The sequence below is a fragment of the Aphis gossypii genome, chromosome 1, assembly GCF_020184175.1.
Source record: "Aphis gossypii isolate Hap1 chromosome 1, ASM2018417v2, whole genome shotgun sequence".
NCBI classification, from domain to species: Eukaryota; Metazoa; Arthropoda; class Insecta; order Hemiptera; family Aphididae; genus Aphis; species Aphis gossypii.
The window spans coordinates 28,974,780-28,987,336 of NC_065530.1; the positions used below are offsets into that span (position 1 = coordinate 28,974,780).

Genomic DNA, 12,557 nt, shown 5'->3' on the forward strand with positions numbered 1-12,557 from the left:
ATCTCGCGCTACCCCCCGCCAGCCTGCGCGAGCGACCGATCCGCTTTTCTCGGTTCGTTACGACCGTTACGCTCGATTCGCGGTTCCCTTTTTCGCTCTCTTTTGTCGACCTCCGAACTGTGAAGTCCCGAAGTCTCAGCACGACTAACTTCCGTTCCGTCACGCGACTTGGTCCGTTTTTTCACGACACCGCCGAAGCTACAACGCGCGTACATTGTCTCCGCGACCACTATACCCGTTAAACCGTGTATTTATTTTATTGTAAAATAACTTTACTCTCGTGTCTGTTTCCCTACCAAATAAAAAGTTTTGTCCCGTCAAGCTTGTTGTTATTTGTAGTGGTTACCTTGTCTCCGACTTCGAGTTTCGCTCTAAGCTCATAATTTGTCTGGCTGATAGTGTGCCAACAAAAGCCACTATCACCACAGTATCGACTAGTGCACTACCTATATTTCCTTTCAATCGCGAATATTCTTATCTATCTCAGTGGAGATCTCTTATCTTTATGATGATAATATTATATTCGGCAACCACTGATAAGATATCTGTTAAATGAATAATATTATTATTTTGTATATTTTCAATTTTGTAATATGTGACATGTGTGTTATACAGATTATAAAACATCAGCATATTATTCAGCATAGGCTGCTATAGCTAAAGATATTAGATGAAGAAGTAATCGGTAGACACGTAGAAAATGAATTTTTAATTGGATTAGTTTTGCTTTATTTCATTACAAGATACATAAAATGTTTAGAATTGAATCATATATTACATCAATTATACTAAGTTATGTTGAAAAATATGTAAAGAACTTAAGACGTCAAGATGCTCAAGTATATAATATTACTTTTTACTTATATTAAACTATCAATATTAATAATAATTGTCTGAACATTTTAAAAATGATTAATATTTAATATAATTTTTAGGTATCATTATGGGATGGAGAAGGCTTATTTCAAAACTTGGAATTAGACTTAGACGTTTTGGAGAATGAGTTAAATTTACCTTTTATTGTATTAAGTGGTCATATAAATCAACTGTTAATTAGAGTTCCATGGACAAAGCTAGGATCAGAAGCAGTTAAGATAACTATTGATACAATAGGTAAAAATTAGTTTTGAGCTACTTGGCTTTAATTGGGTTTTGTTGTTTGGTTATTATTTTTCAAATATAACATTTTATGAATTTTTCAGAATGTGTTTTAAAATTAAAGACTCCTCAACAGAGAAAAGCCAAAAATAATGATAAAAGGCAAGTTGATTTTCATGTATATACAATGTGTCCCGGAGCGAAGTGACCGGCCGCTGTCATATGAAAGTATACCTAAAATTACGAAGAAATAACCTTTAAAGTGGGGGTCTAATTCTTTTTTTTTTTTGAGTTATGGGCAATTTAAGTTTTTTTAAACCAAACAAAAACTACCACGGATTTTTTTGTGTTTCTCCGAAACTTTTCAACATTTTAACATAATTTTTTTTTTGTTTTAAAGCTATTTAATTGTCCTTTCAACCAACACGCAATTAAACCAAACTTATGTAAATTATTAAGTTGTTATTATTATATTGTATATTATTATTGCACTTAACTACTAACCTAACACTCAATGAAACAGCCCAATCCATAACTACACAAAGTGTTTCATTTAGAGCTCAAGATTGTTTGCAGTCAGGTGGGGAACACTTTGAAAATCTTATTAATTAATCAAATAAACATAACATTTATTTCCTTGTTATTTAATTATTATTATTATTAAACTACTTTATTTTCATTTTATTTTTAAAAAAAATTGACTTCTTACATTATTTATATCACCTCTAATGAGTTTATGCCTAAGTTAGACTTGATGTTTAGAAAAATTATAAATTGTCAATAATTAAAATCACAAAAGACCTGTAATGTTTAGCTGCGTATAACTCTGCGATTATGAAAGATATGAAAACCAAACTTATAAGGTATTCAAGGTATTATTCTGTAGAATAATACACAACCAAAATAACCCATACTAAATATTGAATTATTTTGAGTAATACGAGATTTATTTTTAAAAATTACAACTTTTGATAAAAAAATTTAATTTTTTCAATTTAATAATAATAATTTACATAAGTTTGGTTTAATTGCGTATGTTGGTTGAAAGGACAATTAAATAGCTTTAAAACAAAAAAAAAATTTCGTAAAATGTTGAAAAGTTTCGGAGAAACATAAGAAAATCCGTGGTAGTTTTTGTTTGGTTTAAAAAAACTTAAATTGCCCATAACTTAAAAAAAAAAAGAGTTAGACCCCCACTTTAAAGGTTATTTCTTCGTAATTTTAGGTATACTTTCATATGACGGCGGCCGGTCACTTCGCCCCGGGACACATTGTATATATGTATATATTTTTAATGTGGTAATTAATTATTGATTCACCAATTTTATAATACTATAAAAATTAAAAATATTAAACTCCATTTTAGGTTTATTTATTTTTTAAAAATATTTATAAAAAGTTTCTTATTATTTATTTTGGATTCATTTTAAATTACATAACCAGTAAGCAAAATTTAGTAGGTTTATTATTTTAATGATTAAATTGGAAATGTAAATTATTTCAAATTATCTAATCGTAAAAATATATATTGTTACTGATTTAACTCCTCTACTTTGTTATAACTCTATTGCCGGGTTGCATAAAAAATGTAACAATTCAATGGACTATTAGCTATCATTCATTAAATGATAATAGTGATTTTTTTTCTAAAATACCAAAGAGGGGTTCTTCTTTAGTACCTAATTGCCTAATAGCTTTTAGACTCTAAGTACGACCAGAGGCGTATTTAGGATTTTGCTGCCCTGGGTACACATTTTTTTTTCACAACTGTTTAAATCAGTTTAATAATAAAACCTTCCAGTTACATTTATTGCCCCCCATGTCCCCCTAAACATGCCACTGAGTACCTCAACCTGGCATATTTATAGTAAAACATTTAATTTTAGTTTAATAATATTTTTCTTGCAAATCTTAAAGAATTATCACTTTTCTTATTTATATTTTAAATGTTTTGTTCTTAGTTGTATAATTATTATATTCAGTGGTGTGCCCAGGAATTTTCAATGGGAGGGGAGATATATTATATTAAAATTGATAATACGTTTAAATGAATTATGGTGATTCAAAGACAAAAATAGTTTATAAATGTATACATACGTGTATATTGAGTTATCAAAAGTAATGACTTTATAACAGTTCTACTATCAATCAAGTAATTTTCTGAAAGTCTGCAAAAAATAATTAATTAGGAGGATATAACCACTATCCTCCCCTACTGAACATGTCAACATGTCACTAATTATATCATAGGTGTATGAGAAAAAATTTTTTACTCATTGTTAATTATTATATAGCGATAGAGCAAATACTGATTATAATGAATTACCACCTCCATCATATGTTCAGAGTTTAATCAACAAAATTGTTGGAAATCTATCTGTAACATGTAATAATGTTATATTAAAATATATTGAAGATGATATAGTACTTTCTATGAATATAAAGTCAATTACACTAGATTCGTGTAATTCAAATTGGGTACCTGATATTATCGGTAAGTTTAACGAGTGTAATTATAGTTTTCTGTAATATAACTAGTTATAAATATATTTTATATAATTTTTTTCAGAATTAACACCATCTCAATTGACATTAAGAAAAATTATTAAACTGTCAGATGTGACTATTTGCTTAGATAAAAGAAATGCTTCAGGATGCATAGAAACTTACTTAGAACCATTATTATATAAATGTTCATTATCTATACGATTATGTCGTATGTTTCGTTCTCCTCATTCTGCTCGACCTTATATAACCCAAATGGATATGTTTTGTTCAAAGATTGCTTTTATTCTTACTGAACCACAATTACCAATGTTTTTAAGGTTGTTAACTTTGATATTAGAATTAAATCCAACTGATACTCCAGAAACAAATAACTGTATTGATGATGAAAATTATAACAGAAGTCCTAGCAGCTGTAGTTCAAGTAAATCAATTCATATTTTAATATTTTAATAAATGACATTTTTATCACACTCTTACATTTTGCCTTTTATCCTGCTAACTTATTCATACATATCTATATTTTTGCGCTAACATTACTGGTATGTAAAATTAGTGAGGCATGCGTGAAATGAACGAATCTTACGAATGTATAAGTACATTCTTTTATGGGCTGGAGTATATTATATAATATGTAATTTGTGAATACCAAAACTATCTACTATTTTATGAATGTGACTATTGTTTCCTGTACTTTCTCAACTGTGTTTTTTTATTTAAGATATTTTTATGCTATAAGAACAAATGAAAATAAATTAACTTAATTTGAGGTTTTGAAAACCTAAATTGAAGGTTTATTCATTAAATTTTTTAATTTTTATATTTAGTTTCAGAACCAAATATAGCCAATAATGAAGGATGGGTTGATTGGATGTGGAATTGGATGCCAAGTGTTAATTTAACTACCGAAGTAAATGATATTTATCCTAGTCCAGAAGCAGCTATTAGTGGTAGTCATACATTAAATACTGGAATATACATTGATACCCTTTTATTTGTTCTTAAAGTAAGTGATTATAATTATATTCTTTTTTAATAAACTGACTTATGGATTTACTCTTATTAAAGTATATTATTTTATAATTTATATAAAAAAAAAAAAAATGTATACAATTATATATTTTTACTTATTAATTATTAAAATATCTAAAATATTATCCAGATGGTGTTTCCATAGATTTTTTTATTTTAATTACATTTTACTTAGAATTATCATTTTTTTTTATTTAATGCAACAATCTATCAATGATTAAAAATTTTATATCAGAACATACTGGAATAAGGAAAATAAAATGAAATAATAACATTTCTATGTATAGTTTGGCTTTATAAAATTATTTATCTATAGTTTCCTTTATTTTTTTAAGTAAAGTTAATTGTAGGTAAAATAATAAAAGTTTAATAATATTTATTTAAATGTATATTATTGATTTAAATTATACCGTATTATGTGCTTCTAGATAAAATCAAATAAGAAATTAAATGACTATAGACCATTATTACAAATTACTTTTAATGGCACTTTACTGGAAATGGTGTCTAATCCTCCAGATTGGATAAATGTCCAGTTTGGTATTAGTAAAGCTAGCATAGATTCTCTGGGAGATTGTACTTGTGGTGCTCAAGATTGTTATACGGTTCGTTTAAAGACAAAGTCATACTATTGGTATTATATTAATAATATTTTTCATTATCAGCATAATTTGTTTGTTTCAGAATAATTATTTTTCATCAGGCTTGATACAAAATTCATATTTATCAAAATCATTATTTCAAGATAATATTAATCCTTTTAATGATAATATATTTTCGTTTGATGATCATTTGAGTGCATTTAGTGGTAAGATATAATTTTTTTACAACATATTAGCTAAGCTTAGATTTCATACCATTATTTATTTATTATAGAATATTAGTAGAAGTATCAGAATAAACTTTACATTTGTTTTGTTAAACAAGATTTTTTAGATAATATTTATAATTTCATTTGCATATTTTAAGCATTTTAAAATTTTAGTGTTTTATTTTTTTTTTTATGTGCATTAAATTTGATTTGTTTGTGTTTTTCTTATTTTTAATGCTCTAATTTAACAACTATTACTCTACTCTACTTACTTTTAAACTGGTGTTATTTCTAGAAACAATCCTCTTAGAAAAGACAACTGCATTTGCAATTGACTATTTATTCACTCAAATACCTAATACACACCAGCATAATTTTAATGATGATAGTGAAAATACTATTTTTATGTAAGTATGAATAAATGTATACTTGACAACTATTGAGAAAATTATTACTTTAGTTCTTTAAAGTTTTTAATTATTTTTCAATTTAAATAATAATACTTATTGTGGCTTTAAGTATATTATTCAGACTTTTATTAGTTTTTATTTGATTTTTTAAACTCTTTTACTATGTATCATTAAAAATATATTCATTTTAAATTTAATTAAACATAGCTATACTTATTAATTACAAATCATTTTTAACAATAATTAATATTTATACAAATTAAAGATCTGAAGAAAAATGCTTATTGCGATTTGTTGCGGGGCCTAGTAGTTTAAACATATCATCAGGCCTAATTCATCGAGCTGAATTCATATATAAACTAATACTTGGTCATGATTTATTTGTATTTACTGCTCCTCCACAACCTTCACGTTTGGGTAATATTGATTTTATAATAACTATGTTAATATTTTTTATTATAAGTATTAATAATTTCTTTTTTAGATACAGACGAAAAGTACAATGCATTGATTAATTCCTATGTTCAAGTAATGGTATATCAGTTTACAGTTTTTAATCCTATGATTAAAATATTCCCTGCTTGTCATGTGCCAATTTCTACTTCATCTCAAAAACACAAGGTAAAATTTAATTTAAATAGAATGAAAGTTTTTTAATGTATTTAATATACCAACAGAAAAATCAAAAAATCTGTTCAAAACAATTTGATTCTGTATTTGAAAATCCACCAGCTACTCTTTTTGAATTGAAAGTTCTGGATGGTCGAATTGTGACACCTAAAAAAAAATCTAAATGGTCAACGTTCCCACAAAATATAATTCAAAATATTGCTGAAGAAAAAAAAGTTCAATTGAAAACTAGGACTTTTTTTAGGGTGGGTATTATTTGAAACTATTTTAAGATTAGATAATATGGACATTAATTAAACTGATAATTAATTTAAATTGTTATTATTATTTATTGAAATTCAAGGTGAAAGATTTAGTAGCAAATCTTGTGCTTCCTAATTCAACTCAGAAATTGTTAATAATTAATAATATAGGATTTAATACTACAATAGATATTGATTCAAATTCAGATTGCATATTAGACATAGGTAAATTATTATTTAATTTTTATAATGATTACCAAGGCTCGTAAGTTCATACATTTGCATATCAATCTTTTTAACTCGTATTTAATCATCCTAGATGGCATAAAAATCCTTGTTGAGGTACCATAATTAAATATGTGAATTTTTATTTTGCATATTTTTACATATTTATGTGTTTTTCTATTCTAGATGTAATTAGTATATTTTTGTCTTAAATATGATAAAAAATACAATAATTTATATTTCTGCGCTATATAAAATATAATATGGGATCTGTCACAATGTAAAATTATTAAAAATAATATAGTAGTCATTAATTCATTTTATTAATCAGTGTATCATGCTCAGAAGAGTAATTAGTAGAAAACATATTATATGAAATAATCTTATTTTCATAATACTTTTGTAATGGTTTATTCTCGACTATTTTAGTCACTGGTATAACATGTGTGAACACTGCACTATGTCGTTAAATACATCAATATCGATAAATAATATTCAAATATTACTTATGATGTCTCCTCTTTTTAATCTGCAGTTTTAGATTTTTAGTGCATATAAATGCATATTCTTGACATTTTTAAGGCATAAGTGTATGTTTATTTAAGCATTTTTTAGAACATTTACTTACGAGCCCTGTTAATTACACATATGTAGAATATTTGTTTGTACTTATATTTTTATATTTTTTTACTTTTAGATATGATTAGCTTTTCAACATCAAAAGAAAATTATTTATTGATGTATTATATAATTCATTCAATAATTATGTCAAATCATCGACGACTATTGCATGTTAATAATTTTATTTTTAGATCATCATTATTAGATGATACACCAGGTAATACATAAGTTTATTTATGTTTTAAATATAAAAGTACATTTCCAATAACTAATTATAATCTAATGTTTAAATACATGGACATTTTCAATAGTATTAATATGTATAAATCATATATCATATGATAATATTATTCTCAATTATTATTACTACAATTTTATAATTATATTTAGGTACAGTTTTATTAAAATTTAATTTGGAAGGAGTTAAAATATACTATAAAACAGAAGACCAAGTAACTTGTACAAAAATTATATTGAATAATATCAACGCTAAAATGACAACACACAGTTCAATAAATGATAATATTTCAAGTGCTGTTATATTCTCAACACCAGAATTTATCAAACACTCTGTACCATTTCTTCATGGTAAGTTAATTTATTTATCAATTTGTGTGTGTGAAAAAATAAATAAAATAACCACTAAGTCTAACCTTAAACAACATTACCTTGAAAGATACACATTATAGTGGTATAAATTATTATTTAAGCTAAGATATTTGATGTATTTTAGATTTTGAGTGAAGTGATAAATAATATAATATTGATTTAACAATCATGTGTTTTTTCTGTGTATATACAATAAGTAGGTATTTAAAGAAATGATTTGATTTTCAACTTTGAGGGTGATTTCCAGTAACAAATTTAATTTAATTTTTATTTACTAGAGTAATTCAAAATTTAAAGTAAATAATTATGAATAACTGACAAACAAATAAAGGAAAAAAAACAGGAATTTTTATATAAGACCAGTTTACAATAAAATTATTATTGTTTTTTTGGTATAACTTAGAAACAAAGAACTGTAGATACTTGAATTTTTTACTAAATGTTTAACTAATGTTTTTACTAATTTTGCAAAAATAAAAAAAAAATGTTCAGACAATAAAAATATAAAACAAGCTAATAATTTTTAATTTTAATATGTTTATAATATACACAACTTTTACATTTTAAATTGTTTATACATACATATAAGTAAATAACCTTTGTCATTAATACATTTTTTAGCATGTGCATATTATTGTGTATGTATTAAGTTTTTTTTTATGCACTTTATACAGCGATTATCTGGAAGTATTGCACTTTTATTAACAGTCATTTCTGTAGGACAGTTACTTCTAAACAGTGTTCATTATTTCTGGTCCCTTTGGTGACCGTTACATGGAAGTTTTACTGTACATAAAATGAAATTATTTTTTTCATATACTTTTATGTTAATACATTTTAATTCAAGTTTCTTCCTCCCTTCTAAACAGTGTATATAATTTTCACAATTTAAAGTGTCTGGTATTAAGAAATTTCACTATAATCTAAAAACATTATTCATGGGGACTTAAAACTTTTACGTATAATATCGAATAGATGACATTTTCAAAATATTTTGATTAATTTTAAGTAATTACCTACTTATACCATGAATTTATTCAGACTATTCTATGGTAAGCTGATATTGATTCAAAATTGAATAACAATAATATAGGATCTGGTATAAATATGTATTATTATAATAATAATGAAATATAATAATTTCAATGCTTTTTATAGACATATGTGACATATGAACTTAGTAATATAGGCTAATAGACTGTTTACTCTCAGAATTGTTTTCATGTACAATTTTGTATCACTGAATATTAACATATCTATTACCTACAGTGAGTCACTCGATTCTTACTGTACAGTACAGTGGTACTTACTTGTCCACCTATTTTAAAATTATTTATTATACATTTTAATTGACTAATTGTATTTTTAGAGAATTATGCACAATTAAAATATGTAAGACCTGCATAAATTACCATTTTTAATGTATTCAGTAAAAAAAATGTATGATAATAATCTAAGAATTATTTTTATGTGTTACAGTAATTCTTCAATTTCCATCTGATATAGATGTCAATGAAACACCTTTAATATACTTAAAAATTGGACAGTTGGATATGAATTTAGACCCAATGTTATTTGAATGGTTAGTTTATCTACCAAAAGTAAATAAACAAAAAGAAATAAAGAAAAAATCTTCTACATCTGATTTAGCATTTTTTAGGTAATATTTCTATTTATACAGTTTATAATATATCTATTTATATTTTTAATATTAACATTTTATTTTTGCAGTGCTCCTAGTCGAAAAATTTCAGAAACTAGCATTAGCAGTGATCCAAAAAAAAAGTGTCCTAAACCATCTATTCATAGTAGTGTTTCAGATAATATTTCATTTCACTCAGCTAATTATATGCATTTGAAAAATGAAGTAATTTATTAGTTATTAGTTAAAACAATTTAAGTGCTATTTAAATTATGTTATTATTAGTATTATTAAAAAATTTATGTTATGAAAACAATAATTAATAATCAAAATCAATATAAATTGTATTAAAAAGTTAATTCAATGAAACTTCTATATTTTAAAATGTAAAATTGTTCATAAATTTTTTATTAATTTATAGTCTAAAGAAAAAAAAATTGTACGTTTATTCAACAAATGGAAATCATCAATGGTTTTTGTTGATACATCAAGAATTGCATTATATTTTCCTAGCAAATCATTATCAATGTTAAAAAAATCTCAAAGCTGTAAAAATTTAGACTTGAAAGAATTACTAGAACTGTCAACTATTAATGAAGATGGATTACTTGTTTTGAAAATATCTAACATTTCCTTAAAATGTGTTGTCCCAAAAAATCAAATGGAACAGTATTTAAATACAACTCCAGTGCGTTTTCCTAACACATTATGGTCTCTGGGTAAGATTTTCAAATTTAAGTTGATTTAGTTTACTATTGATATAGATTTATCTTTAACTTTAAATATACAGTATGTCCCAAAAGTCCCGTATCACCCTTATATCTCCATGTAAAATCACTATATTTAAACGCGGTTTTTTTTACAGTATTAAGTATGAAAATTCTGATTGAATGGCATAAAATTCATTTTTTTTTTTTTTTAATTCAAAAATTTTCAAAAAATTTTTTTACGCATTTAAGAATTTAAAATTTTTAAGATAGCCATTTTGTTGAACATATTTTTTAAAACAGTTCAAAAAAAAAAAATACTAAAATTAAATAAAAATTGACCAAGTTAGAGCAAGTTATGTTTTTGAATAATTGGTAAAAAATTCAATTATTGTTTCACATTTCAATAATGAAATATCTAATTTCAACACACGACAATACTTTTGCATTCCTAATTAAAGTTTTGACTTGAATAGAAATAAAAATAGCCGTGTTATATCGTTTGCTGAACAGTGAAACTGGTTACCTATTTTTAAGTATTTTAATTATCATGAAGTGAACCTAAAGTTACGGTATTGGATAATTTTGGAGCTACAGCTACACTTCCAAGAATGTTGATACTTGATGATATTATCTACGTTTGTAACACTTTGAGATCTACCTGACCTATTTCGTTCATTGACATTACCTAAGAGTTAAAATTAAGTTATTAAAAAAATTATGAAATCAATAAAATAATTCAATAATAGGTATACAGCTTAACACTCACTACCTAATATCTACGTGATATTTAGCTTATTGTAGGAAAAAATTAATTTCTTAGAAATATGTACAGTGGACACCACGTCACTTATAAGACTTATGGATATAAGGTTCAGTCGCTTATTAGACTAACTCGTCTGAAATGGTTCGGACGTATCCAAATACCAAAATTTGCAACTTTATTATAAATTTGAGAATAATGCAATTTTACCTGTTTCCAAAAATCGAGACATTAATCTGTTGATAACATTGTACGATGGTTTTTTACGATCAGGATACTCAATTCCATAACTATAAGCAGCTTGTCTATGACTTTATGAATTATAACTGTAAGATTATGTCCAATACCGTAACTTTAGGTTCACTTCATGATAATTAAAATACTTAAAAATAGGTAACCAGTTTCACTGTTCAGCAAACGATATAACACGGCTATTTTTATTTCTATTCAAATCAAAACTTTAATTAGGAATGCAAAAGTATTGTCGTGTGTTGAAATTAGATATTTCATTATTGAAATGTGAAACAATAATTGAATTTTTTACCAATTATTCAAAAACATAACTTGCTCTAACTTGGTCAATTTTTATTTAATTTTAGTATTTTTTTTTTTGAACTGTTTTAAAAAATATGTTCAACAAAATGGCTATCTTAAAAATTTTAAATTCTTAAATGTGTAAAAAAATTTTTTGAAAATTTTTGAATTAAAAAAAAAAAAAAATTGAATTTTATGCCATTCAATCAGAATTTTCATACTTAATACTGTAAAAAAAACCGCGTTTAAATATAGTGATTTTACATGGAGATATTAAGGGTGATACGGGACTTTTGGGACACACTATATGTGAATTTACAATTATTTAATATTTAAACTATGGTAAAGTATATTAATTTTAAACGTTTTTAATACTTATTTTACTCTTGTACTTAAATAATGTTATTCCAAATTCTTAAGTATCATCATTTTTAATTACAAAAAACAAAAAACATTTTTCTAGATGGTATATATTTTCCATGGCAACTTAATTTTTGTAAATTGGAATGCTATACAGTTCATAGTACTTACGATAGCGCATATCTAAGATCATATACACACAAAATACAACTTCTTTATCCATTTAGTGCTCAATGTACATTAGCTATTACAACTCAATTTCATATCAATAATACTCAAACATTGAAAAGTGTAGCTGCTTGTATTCATTGTGATTCTGATCCAATTTCTATATGCATATCAGAACAACAAGTGAGTATTATCAATAA

The 12,557-nt window shown here is 25.0% G+C and overlaps 1 protein-coding gene across 2 annotated transcripts in view; it reads left to right on the top strand.

The window, feature by feature from the left end:
- Window positions 1–6: 6 nt before the first annotated feature.
- Window positions 7–12,557, top strand: part of LOC114132440 (intermembrane lipid transfer protein VPS13B) — a 29,476-nt gene continuing 16,925 nt past the window's right edge. For both annotated transcript variants that reach the window (XM_027997904.2, XM_027997906.2), the window contains exons 1-19: window positions 7–839; window positions 936–1,113; window positions 1,203–1,260; window positions 3,393–3,592; window positions 3,668–4,027; window positions 4,431–4,609; window positions 5,064–5,240; window positions 5,320–5,443; window positions 5,742–5,853; window positions 6,122–6,273; window positions 6,341–6,477; window positions 6,534–6,731; window positions 6,830–6,953; window positions 7,651–7,791; window positions 7,965–8,162; window positions 9,663–9,843; window positions 9,915–10,050; window positions 10,247–10,544; window positions 12,293–12,540. In XM_027997904.2, the coding sequence (XP_027853705.2) occupies window positions 753–839; window positions 936–1,113; window positions 1,203–1,260; window positions 3,393–3,592; window positions 3,668–4,027; window positions 4,431–4,609; window positions 5,064–5,240; window positions 5,320–5,443; window positions 5,742–5,853; window positions 6,122–6,273; window positions 6,341–6,477; window positions 6,534–6,731; window positions 6,830–6,953; window positions 7,651–7,791; window positions 7,965–8,162; window positions 9,663–9,843; window positions 9,915–10,050; window positions 10,247–10,544; window positions 12,293–12,540 (3,288 nt within the window). In that variant the 5' untranslated portion in view covers window positions 7–752. The remainder of the gene's footprint in view (window positions 840–935; window positions 1,114–1,202; window positions 1,261–3,392; window positions 3,593–3,667; window positions 4,028–4,430; window positions 4,610–5,063; window positions 5,241–5,319; window positions 5,444–5,741; window positions 5,854–6,121; window positions 6,274–6,340; window positions 6,478–6,533; window positions 6,732–6,829; window positions 6,954–7,650; window positions 7,792–7,964; window positions 8,163–9,662; window positions 9,844–9,914; window positions 10,051–10,246; window positions 10,545–12,292; window positions 12,541–12,557) is intronic.